This window comes from Molossus molossus, unplaced genomic scaffold (assembly GCF_014108415.1).
Source record: "Molossus molossus isolate mMolMol1 unplaced genomic scaffold, mMolMol1.p scaffold_m16_p_11, whole genome shotgun sequence".
In the NCBI taxonomy this organism is placed as follows: domain Eukaryota; kingdom Metazoa; phylum Chordata; class Mammalia; order Chiroptera; family Molossidae; genus Molossus; species Molossus molossus.
This window is the reverse complement of record NW_023425346.1, coordinates 24,146,075-24,170,179: the sequence shown is the minus strand read 5'-3', so window position 1 is coordinate 24,170,179 and position 24,105 is coordinate 24,146,075. Positions and strand designations below refer to the sequence as shown.

At 35.7% G+C, this 24,105-nt stretch overlaps 1 protein-coding gene across 1 annotated transcript in view; it reads left to right on the top strand.

Annotated features, from left to right (window-relative positions):
• LRP1B (LDL receptor related protein 1B) overlaps positions 1-24,105 on the top strand; it is a 1,816,022-nt gene that overhangs the window by 1,665,700 nt on the left and 126,217 nt on the right. The window contains exons 68-71 of the mRNA XM_036254023.1: positions 4,629-4,735; positions 10,538-10,667; positions 12,275-12,381; positions 12,717-12,849. Of these exons, the coding sequence (XP_036109916.1) occupies positions 4,629-4,735; positions 10,538-10,667; positions 12,275-12,381; positions 12,717-12,849 (477 nt within the window). The remainder of the gene's footprint in view (positions 1-4,628; positions 4,736-10,537; positions 10,668-12,274; positions 12,382-12,716; positions 12,850-24,105) is intronic.

Here is a 24,105-nt window from a genome sequence, read left to right as displayed (position 1 = left end):
AACACTGCCCCTCACTTATCACCATGAGAACTTCGTGGTAAATCATTGTAGCCACCAAGCCCTTAAGAAAAAGCAAGGGAAACAGCTGTGATATAAAGCACTGCAATATAAAATACCCAGTTATCTGTGACTCTTAGTTGCTTTTCATTTTGAGCTTGTGGCCTAAGACAAGTAACTTAATGAATTTTCAGAGATGATAGTGAACAAGAATGAAGCATATTGGAATTGTGACATGGACGAAAAGAAAGCACACACAGGACAAATATCAGCATCGGGAACACTTTCAATATGTAAGAATATGCAATAGGAGGACCCAGGGATCTAGATAAAAAGTGGTGTTTGAAGATACCATCTGGGATAGAACTAAAGAAATGAGAAGGTTTAAACACTGAAAAGTCCAGCCGTTTTACATAGTCAGAAGCCGAGTCTATGACAAATGAGAAAAGAATACAATATATCTATAGGGAGCACCAAGAGATTTGTCATATAGAAGTTAGACTTAGAAAACATACTTTTGCTGTATTAAATGCTATGAAAATATTTCTAATTTCTTGCTATCCACCAAAACTATTATAATTTTGTATAATTACAATAAAGCTGTTATGATTATATACATATAATTACAATATATTATAATTAATTACTATATATTTAATTATAACTATATATTATATCACATAATTATGTATATAACTAATATATAAAGATGACAGCAATATATGCAAAAGGGCAGTGGTATGCTATCATCTTTTATAAATATTATTAGTCAATGGTATGCATTTTGTTTCACATTTGGCAATTATTGTAAACTAATATTAAGTAGGGAAAGATACTTAACAGAGATAGTAAATCAGCCTTTTGGTTCAAAAACAACAGCAATGTGTGTGTGTGTTTGTGTGTGTGTTTGTGTGTGTGTTTACATAATGTGTTTAACGTTCTATTACCCAATACTTACTTGCATTCCATTGCCTCATTTATTTATCACATTTATCTTAAATTCCTATTTCAGTATCTAGAGATGGACTCAGCAGTTCTCAATCTGTGGGTTGCGACACCTTTGGGGGTCAAACGACCCTTTCACAGGAGTCGCCTAAGACATAACAGTAGCAAAATTACAGTTATGAAGTAGCAACAAACATAATTTTATAGTTGGGGTCACCATAGCATGAGGAACTGTATTAAAAGGTCGTGGCATTAGGAAGGTTAAGAACCACTGGAGAGAGTAGGGCTGTGTCCCATAGCCTGGTACAGTGCCTGACACATATTTATAGTATTAGTAATGTATTTTCATTTTATTTTTATGCATAATATTTTCTTTATGCATTTGATATCTGTGCAAATGTCTCTGCCCTAATTTTTGTATTTGTCTCTGTGTTCCAACTAAACCACATTAATTCTTATAGGATAAGGCCTGTATCTGTTTAACTCAGTTTGTACACTCCTAGCAGAGCATAGGCATTAAATGAACATCTGACACATTTCAATAATGTAAACAGAAGGGAAAACAATCAAATAAAAGTCAACAAGAGACTAAGAAAAACGAAGGTGGAAATACATACAAAAATTCTTATTTTAGAATTATATGTAATAACCCTTTTATTTTAATAACTGTGTTATTGATTTTTAGTCCCACAAAAAAAAAAAAAAAAATCATCACTACTCATTTCCAATCAATTCAAAAAAGATTAAAAGGCTTTTTTTTTTTACATGAAAATAACATCAGTAATATGGTCTATATTATTTCTCTTCACTTCTCATTTTCCTCACTGATCATTAGTTTTTTTAGTCCAAAAGCCAAAAATATTTGTTATCTTGACTTTACATATTTATTTTTATTATTTATTGTAATCCCTCCCCTTTTTAAAGTAGGAAAATCAATATAAGCTCTTGTGTGAATTTAAAGAAATAGATTTTCCAAATTAGTAATGTATTTTTAGTCACTTTTAAACTTCTTTATGAATCTGATTTAATGAATTTACTTTGAAAAACTGTGCTGGAAACACTCCCGGCATAGATGTGAGAAGAGTTTAAATAGTAGTGAAGCTATTAACTGCCAACCATGTTTAAATTTAACATTCTTTCTACTTTTTATATTTACGTGGCATAGTTAGTCTATTGTTATTTCAGCAAGGACACTTTGCTTCAGCAATGATTTCTGCTCTTAAAAACAAGAAAATGTTATTGTTATTGAAATTATTTCATGATCTCGATCAAAGGTTTGGAAATGCTTGAAAAATCACAACATCTATACTATTTTTATCAACAACAAATATAAGATATATAGCATGTATCTCTTCTATGTAATTGATGTATAAAAAATTATTCATATCTTTGCATTATTAGGAACCAAGCATTTAATAGATTTAAAAATGCCAAATAATTTTATCAACTAGATTAAGGTTTATATATAGAGAAAAGCTGTTTGCCTTATTTGAATTTCTAGTGCTTTCACACTGAATTTATATCAAAAGATTATTTGTATAGCATGTCAGTTACACTGATTGTGTTCTAAGAATTCTCCTCAGATGCTTACACCCACAGTCCTATAACTTTTTATCTTACCACCTAGGGTTTATGATAATATACTCAGCAGAGAAATTGGACTCTTTAAACTCTGCCACTAACAATATGGCTTTGAAAGTCACTTTTATTTTGTGAACTTAAGTTTCTTTAATTTTGTGCAAGATGGCTTTCAAAGCTATGTTTAATTCTGAGGCTGTATGGTTTTGCATTCTTAGTAGCGAAGGGTGTGGCTAGTTCATATGAAAGAGGGTAAAAAGGCTTCCTATGGAGGAATAATAAGAGAAAATTGGTTTTCTTTTATTATTAAGTGAAATAGACATTGTTATTCATGTGCCTTAAACGAGTAACTTGAACTCTCAGGGATTTAATGTTAATCTCTGTAATACGTAAGAAATTATTACTTCTTCAGTAGCATGGGAGGCGATAATATAACCTAGTGAAAAAGTATAGGCCCTGGTGTCAGGTAACCTAGGTTTACATTCAATAATAGCTCCTCTGCAAACTGGATGATTTGGAGTACATTCCTTATTTTCTTTGTGCCTCAGGTTACTCATCAAAAAAGGGTCCAGTAATAATATTACCTTATAAAGCAGTTAAGATTGATGAGTTAATTCAAGTACTTAGCATTAACTTTACCTAGTGCCTAACAACAAATAAGCAATCAATAGCTGGTAGTAATTATTATTGCTATAATCAGTAATATTAGTGTGAATAAAGTTGCTTTACAAGATTCAAACATAATATGTGTAAACATAAGGCAAAGACAAAAAGGAAAAAGTGCTAGTGTTATGCTCAGAAAGGAGTATTGAGATATGAAGGGGACCCTCCAGTTAGTGGTTTGTTTCCATTCTACAAAATAGCAGCTTGTCTTATTACATAGTTTGAAGTTCACATTTTAAAATAAAGTCCCAGAACAGAACAAAATGCTCTGATAACATATTCCACTTGCCACAGTTCCCTGGTGTTCTCAGCAGGGATCTTTATGTGGAAATGTTGGCGCCTCAATGACACCAAGCATTCAAGATGTTATCTATAGCTAGAAACCCAGTGTTGTGTAGAGCAATGTTCAAATGCAGGCTCAGATAGTCACAATCTTTATGTAGGAAATTAGGCTTCTTAACGGATGTTCCTTAAAAGTAATTTCAGTTACCTAGTCCTCCTTCTCCCCGAATCAGAACATTATTGTGGGTAAGACAGCTGTAGATACTGTTAATGAGTAGAGAGAATGTCTTTCATCGTGCCAGATACCAGTTCTATTTAGAGAACAAAAACCAAACAAGCCATGATTCTCAGCTATCATGGAGATTACTTGCAGGAACCAATTTCTGAAATCCTACTTTATTGGCCAGATGAAATACATTCCACACTTGGCACTTAAGCCAAATAGCAAGTCATACTATGTGGCTTCTGTTCATTGTGGAATACAGTGAATCATAGTTAGGTCAACAACTGGAAAATTACCCCAAATGACAGGTAAACTGTATAGAGTATAAGCAAATAAATGTATAAACAAATAGGCAGTTTTCAAAAACAGCTGCCTTCTGCCTCTTCAAACTGTATCCACCAGTCATGTCCAATAATACCCCCATGTACCCTTCTTGTTATATAAGCTCTGCAGTTTCTGGGGACAAAATGGAAGAATTAGAAAATCATGATAATACTTAGTAAAAAGTCATGGACCAAAGGCTAGACTCACTCTGTAGCCCCGTGAGTAAATAGCATCACAGAATGTCTTACTTAGAGTAAATTCATAAAATGACAGAATTCCAACTGGAGATTACTGTTCTATTATAATATGTAGATTGTATGCCTTTTATTTTACTTTGCTACTGTATTTTTATTAAACAATCGGCTATTCATCTTCTGTCTTTTCTTCAATTTGTTTCTCTAATGCCACTTTCTATGCATAGATTTAAAAATGAATTTTAAAAATCATTATATTATGCACCATAGATGCTTCATGAAACATTTTTCCTAAACAAGTTATTAGTTCTGTGTGGCTAACCCCCTTTTTTATTAATGTTACCTCATGTTGAATGGTATATAAATTTTAAAATGCAGTTGCATGTAATAGAATAACACCATGCTATTTTTTCTGTCCCCAGAGCCACAGACCTGTACATTGAAAGATTTCCTTTGTGCCAACGGGGACTGCGTTTCCTCAAGGTTTTGGTGTGATGGGGATTTTGACTGTGCAGATGGCTCGGATGAGGTAGGCAACTTCAAAACATCAAACGGAAACTAAAGCAGTTTTTTAGAACCGCATTATGATTATTATTGTTTAATCTAATGACTGTGACAAGGACAGCTCTGAAATGCACTTTGCCCCTGGCAGTCCGAGATAAGTATATCTAAGCTCAGCACCGCATGCACCCAGCACAGGGAATCGTTTTTGTACTGCTATTGACAGTTAATTTTACAGTCTGTTTTACCTCAAGTGGTGAATGGCTGGGCTGGGAATAGGATGTTTGGAAACCTTAATCCCTATAGCTGCTGCCCTGGCCATCTGTGGATATGTTATAAATTTGCGGCAGTATTTATAGGCAGGACTAATATTTTATGCATTTTAAACAGTTTCTTCTCCCCAGTCTCCTTCTTCGATAGATACAGTCGCAAAGACGTCGATACGGGTCATCAATTTTCATGAAACCGCAGGTTCAGCTTTGCTTAGATAAAGAATCACAATCCACTTATAATAAGGCCTAGGTACACACAGCTAGAGTGAAAAAGGAGAGAATTCCTTTGGATAATTCCAGAAACTTAGATTGTGCTAACATTTACGATTCTTCACATAATTTGCTATTCATGAACCTTTGTATTTGTATTTCATCTATTAATTACCTCATGATGCTTTAAAATTAATGCATGGTGTGTGATTATATATTTTTTCAATCAAATTGAAAATGACCCGAAGCCCTCACTTTTCAATAGTAGGGAGACATTTAGTAGCAGTCATTTCTCATGATTTTCTGTTTTTGATTTTCCATGTTCATATCAGCAGCATAGCAGCTGGGTTACCAAAGCCAGTCAGAGGTAAAGGGAAATGTGGTCTCTGGTCCCTAGTGGCCACCACGTCTCCTTCAGGGAACAGGTGCTCCCTGGAGCTCCACTGCTGTGGTTGACAAGCATGCACTTACCCCTCAAGGACCTCCTCCTGGCTGCAGGCTTGGCCAGACAAAGTCCTCCTTGGGCTCTGGAGGTTTCTGTATTTCAGGTCCAACTTTCTGAAGTATCCATGGAGTTCCTGCCTGTCCGGGAGAAACCACAGGTCTCCCCTGTTTATAGAATCCACAGGAACTTTTTTGTCGGTCTTCAGGCATTCTTATCAGGATCACACTATTCTGTATTATCTCACTATCGTGAAAAATCCCTCTAATCACATTCAGGCACCTGGATTTGGGGAACAAATGGCTATAATGGTCTTATCCAAAGACCACAAAACTTAAACTTCAAGGTGGCAAAGGTTTCTTAGGAGAAGTTGAACTCTACCATTTCTATTCATGGGCTATTTAACAAAATAAGTCAAAATAAATTTTTTTAAAAATCTACATAGGAGTTAAATTTTTACATTGTCCAGCTCCATATTTACTCAGTATCTATTTACTCTAAAAGTATATTGAACTTTCCCATTCAGGAAAACACATTTTACATAAATTCATTTATATCATGAAAATGTTTTGTTTTCTTTTAAAAATATATGTTCCACAAGCCCTGTTTAATCTGTGAAACATCAAGAGGAGATGATATACTGCTTAAGGTTTATGATTTTATCTTGCCTGTCATTCAGTAGATGTCCAAGAAACATATATAGAACCAAACCCTTTTTTAAATTCTTATTCATGTTAAAGTGGATATCCTTATTCACATATTTCTCTTATACCATAAGTTCACGGACACAGTTCTCTGATAGCTGAACATACCTCCTTTGGCCAGTTTTATGATAGTGCCTCAAGGGGACCAAATTTACTCTCTTTAAGGTGGTCTTTCTCTACATGTACAGATGTCAAGCCCAGTGTTTTGGTAACGAGGTGGCTAACTCTTTAGGCAATTGATTCCTATCTTACTTTTAAAGTCTAAAATGGCAGATTGTGTTGACAAAATATAAGCAAACATAAAGGTGAACCTAACAAGTGGTTGGAAAGCAGAAGTACACACAGGGTACTTTCATATCAGGAACAAAGGAGAGAACATGAGGATAAGTTTGTATAAATGTGAACTGACAGTATAATTTGTTAAAATCTAGCCAAACAATAAAAAAGAAACTAAAATCTTGAATCAACATAATTGGATATCAGTTTAGTGGCATACACAGAGAAGAATTTTTAAAATACAATAGTTTTACAATATAATAGTTGCCTCTTCATCTAGTACAATATAAGAACAAAAGGAAATACAAAGGACTCTTAACCTGTATTTATAAACTTATTTATAATAATAGTATTGATTTTGCTACTTTGAAACTCATATGTGTTGAGAGTAGGATAGTTCAAATGCTTAATTATGTTAATATAATTAGCACTCAAATTTTTAAGCAAAAAAAAAAAAAACAAAGATACATAACAAAGAAACAAAGAGTGTAAATAAAAGTCCTGTAATATCAAATTCACAAGTATCAGTATGAGATCTTGATCCTTCTCTATTTAAAATGTACAGTTCTTAGCTCTGCCAGAACAAAACAAATTATGTATAAATATATATAATGAATAACATCTCTGCATTAAAGAGTATCTCCAGCATTCACATAGTGGCATCAAAAGACTGTTTCCCAGTTGAAGACAATAACAGCCTTTGAGAAATGTCTAATTCCAGCTCCTGAAAAGAAAATTGGCAAAATAAGTCACTAACATCTTGTCAAGCCAGACAAGACTATTAGGACCATATCCAGAGCACATAGGAGCAAACTGGAAGAGGTTTCCAGTGATGAAAGGAACAATTTGAGCATCATAAAGAAAAATGACTGCAATGGATTGAAATACAATAAATGTATAGAAATACATACATTCATAATAATGCTTAGAAAAATAAAAAGCTATTCTTCACTGTGGAGGTTGTTAAGATGTCAACATTCTTAGTATTCAATCAGCCAAATTTAGTAAGGTGAGACATTTTATAGAACAAATGACTTGGTTTCTTCAAGTAGTAAATGACATAAAAAAAAGTAGGAGAATAGGAAATAGTACTACATTAAAAGAAACTCAAAGCAAATTCAATGTGCAGACCCCTTTTAGATCCTTATTGTACCAAACAACAATTTATATAGTTAAGAAAATCAGGAAATTTGGGGTATTATTGAGAATAACTTTATATTACAAAATTTTTGTTAATATTGTGATATTGTTTATTTTCTGATACTGTTGTTATGCTAAAGTAGTTTTAAATGTAAATAAGTGGGGAGAGATTGTATAAAGCATGAACTATTGATAACAGTTAAACATGTGTGGTGGACACATGGGGCTGATTATTCTAGTCTCTCTGCCTTCTGTATATTTGTAAATGTCTAAAATATTTAAATACACTACACATACACACACACACTAATTATAATTTATTGTAGAGCAAAATCTTCAGATGATAAAGTGTCTAAAAGTATCACCTCCTGTTCTGTCCATACAGATACATCAATGCCATTGGTTAGTGAGTTATTTTACTTAAATTCGTCTTGTTGCTGAGATGACCATTCATTAATCCTACAAATAGATACTTAACAGTTATTATAATCATAGCATGGTAATAGATACTTGGTATCCAGACAGACATGATCCCTATCCGTACAGTCAGACATGACTCCTGTCCCTGTGGAGCTTAATTATGTGAGAATTTAATTTATATTTCTTGTTTTCTGAATTTGCTACTTCATTCACTTGTTCATTCACTTAATCATCAGTTTTTATTGAATGCCAACTATGTCCCAGGCACAACACTGAGTGTGGGGAGTATAGCAGTGAATAAAACATATGAAATCCCTTTCCTGAGACCATTTCTCCAACATCTTTGACACCATTCACTGTTACATAGCTTACCCTTCAGATACAGCACATTTCTATTTCTCCTTACACATTAAAGCCTTTTCTTAGGTAGTTCTATTTCTGTTTAAACTGTCAGTGCAAAGCCTTTCTTAAAAACCTTAAGAAGGTGTATGTTTTATCCTAAGCAAAACAAGCCAATCAGCGAAAGACAAATATCACATGATCTCACTTATTTGTGGAATATAATGAACAAAACAAGCTGATGAACAAAATAGATCCAGAGACATAGAAGTAGGGTACAGACTGACAAACCTCAGAAGAAGGGGTTGGGAGGGAGGGAAGAAATAAACCACAGAAGTTATATGCATGTATGTGTAACCATGGACATACACAACAATGATGGGGACAGGGCAGGGCGGGGGGGGGGGGTGTGTGATCTGGAGGAGAGTGTCAATGGGAGAAAAAGGAGAAACATCTATAACAAAAATAAAGTAATAAAATTTAAAAAAGAAAAGAATTAAAAGAAGAAAATAAAAGATTAAAAGAAAAAAGAAAGTGTATATTTGAAACTATATGCATGTATTTATTTATTTATTTATTTTTACCTGAGGATATTTTTCTATTTATCTTCAGGTAGAGAAAGAGGGAGAGAAAGGGAGAGAGAGAGAAACATCAAGGTGAGAGGGACACATCGACTAGTTGCCTCCCACATTACCCCCACCAGGGCTGGGGACTAACCACAAACGAGGTACGTGCCCTTGGCTGGAATCAAACCCAGAACCCATTGGTCCATGGGCTGAGGCTCTACTGCTGAGCTAAAGCCATACGCATTAATTTTGACAGTTAATATATTTTATTGTAATTGTTGGTTTAGGTGCTGGTCTTTCCTAGTCAATGATTGTATCAAATACAAGGAGTAAATCTTATTTTTATTTATATTCTTATTTAAGAAACACTCTGGCAAAAAGAAAAGTCTCAATACTTGGGGAAATAAGGGACGGAGAAAGAAAGGAAAGAAAAAAAACAAATTATATAGTAGGCAGTCTATTAAACTACTATCAACGAGGAGAAAAATTATAGGAATTTAGAAAGTAAACATTTCATCCTTACAAGAGGCTAAGACTAAGAGGAACCAGGGAGTAATAGATCAAGATGTTTTGTCCACTGGGAGTTTCACAGGCTATGAGAATATTGCACCTTTTGTGGAAGAAGCAGACAAGTATATTTTAGTAATGAGAGAAATCCCTTAACAATGAAAACACATAATTCCAGCGAGACATTTCATTGTAACACCCCATTTCGATCAGATGGAAGACCCCGAGGAAGGTAAATTTCTAGTGGATCCCTTTCATTGATTGCATATAAAGAATTGAAATATCCCCAAAGGTTTATCTACTATCTTGTTTGACTTCCAAATAAAATCTATATGTGAGCTAGTAGAAATGACAATTGTGACAGTTCATTGCACAATAAACTTGACAGACAATGGTTGGGAGAGAGGATCATGAACAGCAGGCCAAACTGAAGAAGGACAGGTAGATGGGAAAAGAGATGGAAAGAAGGGTAAAGAAAGAGCACTAGGGAAGGTTTGCCAATGCAAAACAGATTTGCTTTACATTTCTTATTTGTTTCACATGCTACCCTCCCACCTCACTCCCAATGAACTGGATGTACTTCTTAGAATTAATTGTTTAAACTCCTCCCCTCTACAACCTATATTCTCTCTTAAAATTATTAAAATCACATTACCTTATAACTGTCTATTGAATAATGATCCACTCCACGAATTTAATTAGTATGATGGAGCTACGGCATTTATGTGTTTGTTTGTTTTTCCCTCTGTTTTATCACCCACAGAGACAAATGAAAGTAGAAATTTTTGTAATTATGTTGTGTAGCACTGGACTTACACATGACCATCTGAGCTTCTTATATGTGACAGACTTGGTTTCTATACATCAAAGTTTCTATGCATAAGGGTTTAGTTATCTTAGAATTACATGTGTTTAAGGGTTTAATTTTAATTACATCTGTGTTGTTTTTTACAGAGAAATTGTGAAATGAGTTGTTCCAGAGATCAGTTCCGGTGTTCCAATGGTCAGTGTATCTCAGCAAAATGGACATGTGATGGTCATGAAGACTGTAAATATGGGGACGATGAGAAGAACTGTGAGCCAGGTAAAATGACGCCAGTGATATTAAATTTAGCTGATATTTCAACTTGATAGAATTTAAATTTGAACAATGATATTCAGAAAACAGTAGAAAATTTATGCACAAATTTCTGTCTTCTAGAAATAATCTGAAGTATCTGTATATAAATTCATTGGTGTGTCCTTCATATATTTTGAAATATTTCAGCAGGTAAAATGGTTACTATGTTTCAGGTCTAAACATTACTCCCCCAAATTTGACTTTCTGGTTTCTGTACCTTTCCACACAATTTGGGACTGTTTTTCAAAATAACATAACGGAGTATGTTGAAACTGTAAGAATGATAAAAATCAGGTTTTCAATTACGGAAATTAAGATTATGAAACAGAATATAGTAATTTCTACATGATACCAACTGAGAAAAAGCCTAAGTATTATTTCTATTTGCATCTTGGTCCAAAATAATTATAAAATTATAGAGCAAAACTAGTGTGTAGGAAAAACACACCCAATGTGTGCATTTCTACTTCTTAAATATGTCTCTATAGATATGCCTATCAAAACTTACTTTGTATACTGAGCAATCTGAAAATCATTACCTTGTAGAAAGAAGTTACCAGGGAAAGTATACTATAATCTGTGCATGAACACGAAAGAATTATTTGAAGAGACTAGGTAGGAGTAGCAGATACGAAACATGTTACCTTGTCCCAGTACCGTGCCTATGGTTCATTGCTCTTACCGATCACACCTTTTTTCTTACCAAAACCAGACATTTTCTCAGACATTTTATTAGTGCAAATCCTTAGGCAAACACTGTCAATTAAAATGTACGAAAAAAGCTTTTTAGCATTGCTGAAATATGCAATTGAGACCACAAAGTCATGGTGTAAGTTCATTTGTCTACCTTGTGTCTAATACAAGGGCAAGAACCCCAAAGGTCTGAATGAAAGCAAACTCAAAACCATAGTCTAAGGTGGCTATCATAATTGCAATGTCAATCAACTAGATTGGGTACTGGTAATAACTTGGTTATCTACTTGTTATTTTTATTTTCTGTATCATAAAGGAATATTTCAGATTCTATGACTATGTTAAGTATACATATATTTGTGTTGAAAACCCTAAAACAAAAATACTTCTTACCAGTTATGCAAATATGTCAACATAATCAGATAGATATTACAATGTCATGCCAAAGTTTCCACTTTTAGCTTTATACAATGTATATATGTATTAACATTTCTAAGGACCACTCAATCCTATTATCATTTTGAAAATAATATAAGGCTTTATCTTTTCAATAATGGAATTTAAATTATGAAAATGTATTTACTCTTCTCTTCTAAATCAAAGAGATGGAGAATGTAGAACATTTATTTCCCTGTCTTTAGTGAGTTGAATACTTACTGAACAGGTTATTATATTAGTGAAGTATATTTAATACAATGATGCAATATTGTAAAGCATATTTAAATGAATATTTAATATCAAATGTTGAATATAGTTTAAATAAAATGAACTATTTTTGTTACTATCTATGAACTTTTATATGATTATGTATCTTTCTTTCCATGAAGCCAGTCATTCTTTTTACTGAATCTAAATCTCAACTTTATAATTATATTCAGCTTCTCCTACTTGTTCGTCAAGTGAGTATATATGTGCCAGCGGAGGATGTATTTCAGCATCTTTGAAATGTAATGGAGAATATGATTGTGCTGATGGTTCAGATGAGGTAAAAATCTATCATTTGATTAAAATCTCTAAATTACATGAATTAGATTTAGGAAAGCAAATGTAATAAAAATAGAAGAAAGACAGAATCTTGATTCTTATCTGAGCTCTGAGCAAAAATGCTAGGACAAGTACATTGACTAGAGTAATTTCAACAAATATCTAATTTTAATGTTGTCCATATACTAAACCCACTGTAAAGATTATATTCATTAAATCCAAATAAAAAACCCCATGGTGTAATCAATCTCCAGTATTGTCAGCTGCATGTTTCTTTTGCCTGTGACTGTGTATGATCATTAATAAAAACGACAGTGCCCATTTGTATTGGAACAGATGGACTGTGTGGCTGAATGTAAGGAAGATCAGTTTCGATGCAGAAACAAAGCCCACTGTGTTCCAATTAGATGGCTGTGTGATGGAGTTCATGACTGTGTGGATGGCAGTGATGAAGAGAACTGTGACAGAGGTAAGGTATTTGTGTGTGTGTGTGTGTGTGTGCGTGTGCACATACCATGAGTAAGAGAATAGCAGTTAAGGCGCTGTATACAATATAGTGTGTCAGAGGCAGAAGATTAGATCAATTAAATGCTGTTTATGCTTTCTAGTTTCACTACATAATAGCCTGTTCTAAATAAGCAAAATCAGGATCGTTTTCAGAATATAATGTCACTCATTGTACAGCAAAGGCAACCAAAATGCAAGTCTTTATCGAGTACCTACCACAAGAACATTATTGGACTGGATGCTGGGTCTGGAATGGAGATGCTAGATGAACACAGGGAACATTGCCACTAGAGGCTTTATTACAGAAGTATTGTCAAAGTACATTTGACTACCACATCGCTTGCCTTATTCTGAATAAACAATAACAACATATTACTACATTACTCTATTGCACTACATTACTCTATTGCATGTGCTAGATCATATATAGGTTATAGGCTGTACCCCAGATTCCCTTCTTGCCATGTGGTTGTCCATCTGGAAGACAACTGTGAGTTTTGTAGTATATTATTTTCCAGATATGCAAAGTTATTTCCTGACAGATAACAGCTTTTAGTTTTTGTAAGTCACCACAATAAAATCAGTGATTGTTACTATTCTAGAGTTGAAATGAAAACAGAGAACTTGTATGGTGAAGCGTAAAATGAACATACATTACATAATTCTTGTTATTTTTATGTTAAATATATTATCAAATAAAGATTTCTTTTAACCGGCTCACAAAAATCTTTCAGTGAACTTTTCATTTCTGAATAGTTGGAACGTCATCAATAGAGATGATACCAGATATAGATAACAGATTGCAAGGCTTTTGAACAGGCACTCAGAGTTTGTCCAGTATAAGTGTATTTAAATATTTGCTCCTATAAAAATCTATTCATGTGAGAAAAAGTATCTTCTAATATTAGACCAAATCTTTATGATTTGCTAATATCTTCATCCCAGAACCTGATCAGAAGAAAGGCTAGCTCTCATTTTGAATCTGTAATGCATTACAGAAGCCATAAAAGGTTAAACTTCCATAAAGTTGTTTCTACTTTTTAATGTCTCACACTCACTTTCTGTAACTGGTCATTCTAGAGACAGAAAGCTTTGTGGACAGTCTGGCATCTGGAATCTCATGCAGTCTTTTATGTAAAAACTTTGGACATCGTTATTCATCTTTCTACCATTTTCTAACTAGTAAGCTCCATCCGTCAACTTCAATCACTGTCTTCACTGTATTTCTTTCTCCCATTGCTTCTTGCCCGGGCTCATGTAATCCTGCTGACTGGTCTCCCACACACCCTACACTGCTACCAGGGTGATCTTATTTACCTGGAACTCGGATTACATCAATCTTGACTCAGTCTTCTTCCTTTCTGGTTACATATAAATAACTCAACCTGGAAGTCAGATTTACATGACAGGAACCCCATTCTCTCTTCCCTGTCTTATGTTCTACTACTCCTTTTTACATGTAATATATCCTAGCCAAAGTGGAAATAGTCAATATTTCCAAACTGGAAATATTCTAGCAACATCCCACGTGCTTGTTAATGTATTTCCTGATTCTTCTGCCATTTTTGCTATCTTAATACCTTTGCCAATAAGAATTATATTTGTCCTTTCAAGTCAACTTCAACGACTACTGTCTTTTACTCTATTACAATTCTTTTTGGACTTTTCCAGTCACTCTTTGATCACATCCCTGTTATCACAATCTTTCTTCTAACACAATTATTCTGTATTATTTGCCTGTTTCTCCTGTTAAAATGTGAGTTTCTTGATGTCAACAATTACATATGCAAACAGAACAAGGAAAGACATTTCAAGCCTCGATAGCATCATGTGCAAAGTCACAGAGGTGAGGCACAATTTAGCTGTTTAGGAACCACAAGTAATAGAAGATTTATACTATAGATCCTGGTTTTAATATTAAGTGTGATGAAAAGTTTTCCAAGGCTTTTGAGGAATCTTCAAGAATTTCTTTCTTTCTTTTCCTTTTTTTTTTTTTTTTTTAGTAAAGGGTGATAATATTTGTATTGTGCAATAGCACAGATAACTTACCGAAAAGGGAATCAGGAGATCTAGTTTCTTTTCTTACCTCCATGAACCTTTCTGTGCTTATTTTTTCCTGGTATCAAACCCAACCACAGTGAAATGTCTCCGAGAACTATAGGAATATCTGAGTGAGTGTGTGAAGTGGGGAGGAGTAAGGGGCAATTTTATTATTTTTTAAATGTTTTTTAAACATTGGATTTCATAAAACACTGTTTGAACAAAGAAACCCAGGTTAAAAAGTCAAACATTCCATTAAAAGTAATTGAACATTATAGTATTTGAAATCTAAGTTATCTTTAATTTTTAAAACTATTCTACTGAATGTTTAAGTTTACTGAATTAAAGAATTGAGAGTCTTTAATGCAATCATTTAGAAATGTGTCAAAGCTTCCCTCCGCTCCCTACTCATGCCTGAAACTGTTCCTGAGTTTTGTTTTGTTTTGTTGTTTGTCACTAGGTAATTAAATTCCAATGAAGTATCTTGGTGGATAAAGTATTTCATTCTGTATGGAGGTACCTTAAGGCATGACCAAGTTCCTATTTCTTGTATTTAATTTACTTCCAGGAAGTGGTTTAGGTATTGGATAAATGTACATCATGGCTGAGAAAATGGAAGGCAGGATAAACACTTCTGCTGTTAAATCAACTTCCATTCATCTCAAATCCAGACTTAGGAGTTAGCCGGGCTAAGTGTTGGGGGCTGCATACATATGAATTCCAAGGGAATTCATTTTACTGATTTACTTGGAGGAAAACAAAAACAAAAAACAAAAAAACCCACAATACTATGGAATTAGAAACAACATTTACATTTTCAAAGGTAAAACATGTTACCTCAAAGAAACTTTGGGTTTGCTTTGGCATGAGCTCCTGAACTTGACTCCATATAGCAATTTTGTTGGAAAGATTGAGAGTTATTCTCTTTAGCAATCACCAGCTGAAAGATGTTTAAGCTACTTATGTAAATTATAAAATATGATCATATATTAAAGTTTCTCTTGGGGATGGGAGGGGAAGAGATAAATCACAGAACTTACATGCATGTACGCATAACTGATGGACATGGATAACAAAGCTGGGGATGGGATGGGGGGATGGGGAGGAGGATGTCAATGGGGAAAAGAGAAACATCTGTAACAAAAATAAATTAATAAAATAAAATAAAGAAAAAAATAAAGTTTCCATCAATCCAAATTAAGATGAGGATTCTAGATGCTTATTTTCTGTAGTGATGCACTTATCCAGATTTTTATGAACCCACCAAGGGCTCACTTATATTTAGATTAAAGCTTTTGTTAATTAATAAATTTTCTGTTTTCTAATAACCTCTCATTGAACAGATTAAGAACATGACTAGGAAACTAAGATTTTAATTCATCCAATCTTTTTTATATATTTTTTTATTTTTTAATTAATTAATTTATTTTTGTTACAGATGTTTCTCCATTTTCCCCCCACTGATTCCCCCTCCCTCTCCTTCCCTGCCCTGTCCCCAGCTTTGTTGTCCATATCCATTGTTCATGCATACCTGCATATAAGTTCTGTAGTTTATCTCTCCCTCACTACCCCCTCTTCTGGGGATTGTCAGTCTGTAACCTACTTCCACATCTCTGGGACTACCCCATTCCTCAGACTGTTAACGTTCATTATATTCCACAAATAAGTGAGATCATATGATACTTGTCTTTCTCTGTGTGGCTTGTTTCACTTAGAATAATACTTTCCAGGTTCCTCCATGTCGTCTCAAGGATAAGAGATCTTTCTTTCTTACAGCTGCATAGTACTCCATAGTGTACATATACCACTGGTTTTTTTTTCCCCATTTGTCTACTGATGGACATTTGGGCTGTTTCCAGATCTTAGCTATTGTAAATAGTGCTACTATGAACATGGGGGTACATATATTCTTTCTGATTGGTGTTTCAGGCTTCTTAGGGTATATTCCTAGAAGTGGGATCACTGGGTCAAATGGAAGTTCAATTTTTAATTTTTGAGGTAACACCATATTGTTTTCTATAGTGGCTGCACCAGTCTGCATTCCCACCAGCAGTGTACTAGAGTCCCCTTTTCTCCACACCCTCGCCAACACTTGTTGTTTGATGATTTGTTGATGGCAGCCATTCTGACAGGTGTAAGGTGATACCTCATTGTTGTTTTAATTTGCATCTCTCTGATGGTTAGTGATGTTGAACATCTCTTCATATGTCTCTTAGCCATTTGTACATCCTGTTTGGAGAGGTGTCTATTTGGTTCCTCTGCCAATTTTTTAATTGGGTTCTTTGTCTTCCTTTTGTTGAGTTGTATGAGCACTCTCTCTATATTGGAAATTAACCCCTTATCTGATAGATCACTGGCAATTATACTCTCCCATATAGTGGGTTGCGTTTCCATTTTGATGATTGTATCTTTTGCTGTGCAGAAGCATTTAAGTTTGATGTAGTCTCATGTGTTCATTTTCTCCTTTGTTTCTGTCGCCTTAGGAGATGTGTCAGTGAAAATTCTGCGGCGTGTAATGTCTGAAATTTTGTTGCCTACAGTTTCTTCTAGGATTTTTATGGATTCCTAGTGTTTTTTTTAAGTCTTTTATCCATTTTGAGTTTATTCTTGTGTATGGTGTAAGTTGATGGTCTAGTTTCATTTTTTTTTTTTGCATGTAGCTGTCCAATTTTCCCAACACCATTTATTAATGAGGATGTCTTTTCTCTACTGTATACTCTTGGCCCCTTTGTCAAGTATTAATTGAGCATATTGTCTTGGGTCCATTTCTGGGTTCTCTATTCTGTTCCATTGATCTATCTGCCTGCTCTTGTGCCAGTACCAGGCTGTTTTGATTACAGTGGCTGTGTAGTATAACCTGAAATCTGGTAATGTGATTCTTCCAACATTGTTCTGATTTTTCAAGATTACTGTGGCTATTCGAGGTCTTTTTTTGGTTCCATATGAACTTTTGAAGTATTTGTTCTAGAAGTATGTTGTTGGTATTTTGATGGGAATTGCATTGAATCTATAGATTACTTTGGGTAGTGTGGACATTTTATTGATGTTAATTCTTCCAATCCATAAACAGGGTATGTGCTTCCACTTTTTTATCTTTCTCTATTTCTTTTTTTCAATGACCTGTAGTTTTCTGTAAATAGGTCCTTTATTTCTTTGGTTAAGTTTATTCCTAGGTATCTTAATTTTTTTGCCACCATGGTAAATGGGATTGTTTTTTTAAGTTTCTCTTTCTGTGAGTTCATCATTGGTGTATAAGAATGCCATTGACTTCTTGACATTAATTTTATATTCTGCTACTTTGCAAAATTCATTTATTAAGTCTAGTAAATTTTTTATGGAGTGTTTGGGGTTTTCTATGTATAATATCATGTCATCTGCGAATAATGACAGTTTCACTTCTTCCTTTCCAATTTGGATCCCTTTTATTTTTTCCCCATGTCTGATTACTGTGGCTAAGACTTCCACTACTATGTTAAATAACAGTAGTAAAAGTAGGCATCCTTGTCTTGTTTCTGTTCTTAAGGGAATTGCTTTTAATTTTTGCCCATTGATTATGATGGTGGTTGTAGGTCTTTCACATATGGCTTTTATTATGTCGAGATATCATCCCTCTATTCCTAGATTGCTGAGTGTTTTTGTCAGAAATGGTGCTGGATTTTATCAAATGCTTTTTCAGCGTCTATTGATATGATCATATGATTTTTATCTTTCATTTTGCTTATGTGGTGTATCACATTTACTGATTTACAGATATTGTACCAGCCTTGCATCCCTGGAATGAATCCCACTTGGTCACGGTGAATAATTTTTTTGATGTATTGCTAGATCCAATTTGCTAGTATTTTGTTCAGGATTTTGGCATCTATGTTCATCAGAGATATTGGACTGTAGTTTTTTTTCTTTGTAGTGTCTTTTTCTGGTTTTGGAATTAGAATTATGCTGGCCTCATAAAACGAGTTTGGAAGTCTTCCTTCTTGAATTTTTTGAAATAGTTTGAGGAGAATAGGTATTAGTTCTTTGACTGTTCGGTAAAATTCCCCTGTGAAGCCCTCAGGGCCTGGGCTTTTGTTTGCTGGGAAAGTTTTGATAACATCTTCAATTTCTTTTGTTGTTATTGGTCTGTTCAAGTTTTCTATCTCTTCCCGGTTCAGTTTTTGGAGACTATGTGTTTCTAGAAATGTGTCCAATTTGCTTCGATTGTCGAGTTTGATGCCGTATAATTGTTCATAATATTTGTTAACGATCCTTTGTATTGCTATGGTGTCAGTTGTTATTTCTCCTCTTTCATTTCTGATTTTGTGTATTTGGGTTCTCTCTCTTTGTTTCTTGGTGAGTCTGGTTAAGGGTCCATCGATCTTGTTTATCTTTTCAAAGAACCAGCTCTTTGTTTCATTAATCCTTTGATTTGTTTTTTCGTCTCCATGTCATTTATTTCTGCTCTGATCTTTGCTATTTCCTTCCTTCTACATGCTCTGGAGTTTTTTTTTTTTTCTGTTTGCATTCTTGTTCTATAAGTTGTGAGGTTAGATAGTCTATAAGAAATTTTTCTTGCTTATTGAGGTGGGCCTGTAGTGCTATGAACTTCCTTCTCAGAGCTGCTTTCACTGCTTCCCATAGATTTTGTGTTGTTGTGTGTTCATTTTCATTGGTTTCCAGGAAGTATTTAATTTCTTCCTTGATCTCCATGGTAACCCATTCATTGTTCAATAACATGCTATTTAGCCTCCATGTTTTCAAATGTCTTTGCATGTTCTTGTTGCAATTTATTTCTAGTTTCATGCCATTGTGATCTGAGAAGATGCTTGATATGATTTCAATCTTCTGCAACTTGTAGAGACTTAGTTTGTGTCCTAATATGTGGTCTGTCTTTGAGAATGCTTCATGTGCACTTGAGAAGAATGTGAAATCTGTGGTTTTGTGGTGTAATTCTCTGTGGGTATCTAATAAATCCATTTGATCTAGCGCTTCATTTAGAGTCTGAGTTTCCTTGTTAATTTTTTTGTCTAGAAAATCTATCCAGTGATGTCAGCCGGGTGTTGAAGTCCCCTGCTATGATTCCATTGCTGTTGATTTCTCCTTTGAAGTCCTCCAAAAGATTTTTAATAGATGTTGATGCTCCTATATTGGGTGCATATATGTTTATCAAGGTTATATCTTCCTGTTGGATAGATCCTTTCAATATTATGTAGTCGCTCTTTTTGTCTTTAGTTACGGCCTTCATTTTGAAATCTACTTTATCAGATATGAGTATTGCTACCCCAGCTTTTTTTTTTCTCTTCCGTTTCCTTGAAAGATTTTTTTTCCATCTCTTCACTTTCAACCTATGTTATTCTTTTGTTGTGAGGTGGGTCTCTTGTAAACAACATATATGTGAGTCATGCTTTCTTATCTAGTCAGCTATTCTGTGTCTTTTTATCGGAGCATTCAAACCATTCACATTTAAGGTGATAATTGATATGTACTTATTTATTGCCATTTTTTTTTAGTGTGGTTCTATGTTTCTTCCTATTTTTCTACTAATTACAATAGTCCTTTTAGCATATCTTGCAGTGCTGGTTTGGTGTTAATATATTTCCTTAGCCTTTTTTTTTTTTTTTTTTTTTTGGTCTGGAAAGCTCTTTATTTGACCTTCTATTTTGAATGATAGCCTTGCTGGATAGACTAGTCTTGGATTGAAATCCTTGTTTTTCATGACCTTGATTACTTCATGCCACTCCCTTCTGGCCTGTAGTGTTTCTGTTGAGAAGTCAGCTGAGAGCCTCATGGGGTTTCCTTTGTAGGTAACCTGTTGATTATCTCTTGCTGCCTTTAGGATTCTCTCTTTGTCTTTAATTTTTGGCATTTTAATTACAATGTGTCTTGGTGTGGGCCTGTTTGGATTCTTCTTACTTGGGGCTCTCAGTGCTTCTTCAACTTGAATGCCTTTTTCCTTTACCAAGTTAGGATAGTTTTTTGTCACTATTTCTTCAAATATATTCTCTTACCCTTGCCCATTTTCTTCCTCTTTGGGGACTCCTATGATGCATATGTTATTACATTTCCAGTTGTCCCACAGTTCTCTTAAGCTGTCGTCCTGTTTTTTTTTTTTTTCTTTTGATTTTCTGATTGTTTGATTTTTTTCTACCCTGTCTTCTAATTCACTGATCCGATCCTCTGCTTCCTCTACTCTGCTGGTTAATTCTTTTAATGTGTTCTTTATTTCTGCTATGTCATTCTTCATTTCCACTTGGTTGGTTTTTAATGTTTCTATATCTTTACTCATGGTGCTGATGTCCTTACTTATGCTGTTGAGCTTCCTGAAGATCATGGCTCTGAACTCTACCTCTGATAATTTTCTTAGCTGCATTTCATTGATCTCATCTTTGATAGAGTTCTCTTGTTCTTTCATTTGTGATTTGTTTCCTTATTTCACCATTTTGGCTATCTCAGTGGGTTTTGGAGCCCGCCAAATTTTAACTGTGGCGTTGGTGTACTGCTGTTTGTGGCTCCCTCTACTGTGTTTGGATGAGCCTGGTTGGGCACACGTTAAACACCACCATCAAGTCTTACTTTCTTTGGTAGATTTGCAAGCCCAGAAAAGGTTCAATTATCCTCTAGCTTTTTTTCTGGTGCTAGTAGTCTCAGTTACTCACTGCCTTGGAATGTAGCCCTGGTGTTCTGCCTAAGAGGATTTCCAGAGTGTGGGATAGATGCTGGTTATTAATGCACCTCAATTTGCATTTCTTTGCCTCACATGGGAAAGGCTGTCTTCAAGGTGGGGGCGCTGCTGCTTTTCCCCACAGCTCTGGGAAGGAGCACACTGGCCACTGTCCTTTGTGTCTGCAACTCAGCAAAAACTCTGAATGCCCTTCAAATCCTGGGTGTCCCCATGGGGTTCCAGCCCAGTCTGCCCTCCCTCTGCTTTAACCCCCAAGTGAGTGGCTGTGGCTTTTTTTGCGCTCTTGTTCTGGCTCTCTGTGCTGTGGAGAGGGCTTGGTATTTATTCTTCTAGGGCTCTGCTCACAGCTAAGACTGCTGCTGTTTGTGGGCTCCCAGCCCGCCACCCTCTCACACCTCCGCAGATCCTATCAGTGTCCCTGGTTATATGGTCCTGTCCTGATGCTTTTCTGTTGCTTTTTTCCAAGGATTTGTCTTTATTTTATTTTGTTTTATTGTTTTTTATCCTTACCCGAGGACATTTTTCCTTTTTTTTTGTTGTTCAGATAGAGTAGGAGGGAGAGAGAGGAAGAGAGAGAGAGAGAAACATCGACGTGAAAGGGACATGTCGAGTGACTGCCACCCACACAACCCAACCAGGGCTGGGAACAAATTGCATCCATGGTACATGCCCTAGGTGGGAACTGAACCTGGGTCTCTCTGGACCACAGGCTGATGCTCTAACCACTGAGCAAAACTGGCCAGGGTGGATTTGTGTTTATTATAGTTGTAATTCCTGTTTGGTCTTGGGAGATCGTCTGCATAGCTTCTATTCACTCCACCTCCATTTTCACATCCTCTGTGCCTATCTTGTGTACAGCTAGATCGCACAGGCCTTACTGGCTTCCCTGCACCCTGCAGGTCCTGGGAGTAACTGGATCGCACAGTCCCTTTGGGGACCCGGCTCTATGCCTATGTTATGGGTTGCTGGGTGGCACAGGCCTCTCAGGTCTTCAGCACCCTGCAGGTCCCTCATGTAACTGGATGGCATTGTCCCTGCTGGTTCACACAGTCCTCTCTGGTGCTTCAGCACCCCACAGGTCCCAAGGGTAATTGGATAACACAGTCTCTGCTGGGTTGCACAGGCCTCTCTGATGCCCCTGCACCCTGCAGTTCCTGTGGGCGGGCAGCTGGATTGCACTAGCCTCTCTGGAGCTCAGGTTTCCCACTGCTCTTGTGAGCTGCTAGACTGCACAGGCCTCTGTGGAGCCCCCGGTCCTGCTGTTGGCAGCTGGGGAGTGCTGCTGCCCCAGGGGGCTCAATTGCTGTAGTTTTTGGGGATGGGTCTCAACTGCTGGTTTGTCTTTCTATTGCCTGAGGATGGATGTCTGCTCCCCAGCCTCTAATGCTGGGGGTATATCTTGACTCTGATTTGGCTCCTACTATGGGGGATGGTGCTGGGCTCCTGGCTGTTTGCGGCTTCCATGACCGGCACCTTGGGAGCTCCACTATTGTGCACCTGTCTGTGTTGACACAGAGTGTCCACTGGTCCAATGATGCCAGGTGTACTGGTGGGCTCAGGTTGCTGGGCCCTAGCCACTCCCACTGCCTCCTCCCAGGGACCTCCCTGGGGTGCAGGGAGAAGCTCCCTGAAGAGCCGCTTACTGTGGTAGCCGGCTGCTCCCATCCACAGCACAGAAACATTCTGCTCCACATCTCTGCACTACTCGGGTTTGGTTGTCCACCTTCACGTCCACTCACTCTTTCACACACTCACCCTCCCTCTGGTCCTGCCCGCTGCCATCTTAGTTGTTGTTTTTTAAATCTCCATCTAATCTTCTTTTAAAATTACACCTTTTTCATTGTTTGTTGTTCTTTATGGTATTTCAAAATAAACATTTTAAGTTAGAGTCAGGATGTCATGGTAGCCATCAGGGTGTGTTTTTTTGAAATGCAAATTTTTTATAGTACAATAGGAAGCCTTCAGTAGGTTATCACAAAACCCTTGCCTTTCTATTACAATTATAATTTCATTTTTAATGTCTCTTCTTAACAAAATGTAGCACATCCAACATTCTCATGGGGAAAATTACAATGTTATCTAATGGGATACTTTAGTGAACTCATATTTTCCTTTCAACAATACTGATGTGCTACAAATAGAGTTTTGTAAAATAATCTGAGGATGTCAAGTTCACAAATTTTGTTTGAATTTAATTCATTGTACATTGAAACATCCAAAGAGCTTTAATCACTAGAATCTTTATTCTGAAAAAATACAGCTCTTTTTATATTCCATGAATTTTGACATTGTGTTAAGCCAACATTCATATCTTAAGTTTTTCTTAGAACTAAAGACTACAATTTATCTTTTTTATTGTTTTCAGAAAGAGAACTGTTAAATGGTAATATATTTCATTGCATGGGTTTTAGTAATTTAGATTATTATTAGACTTAGGTCATTTTAGAGCTAAAAATTGCAGAAGTTTGACAGAAAGGGACACCACAATGCCAGAGGCTGTACTGTCAGAAGTCTCCCATG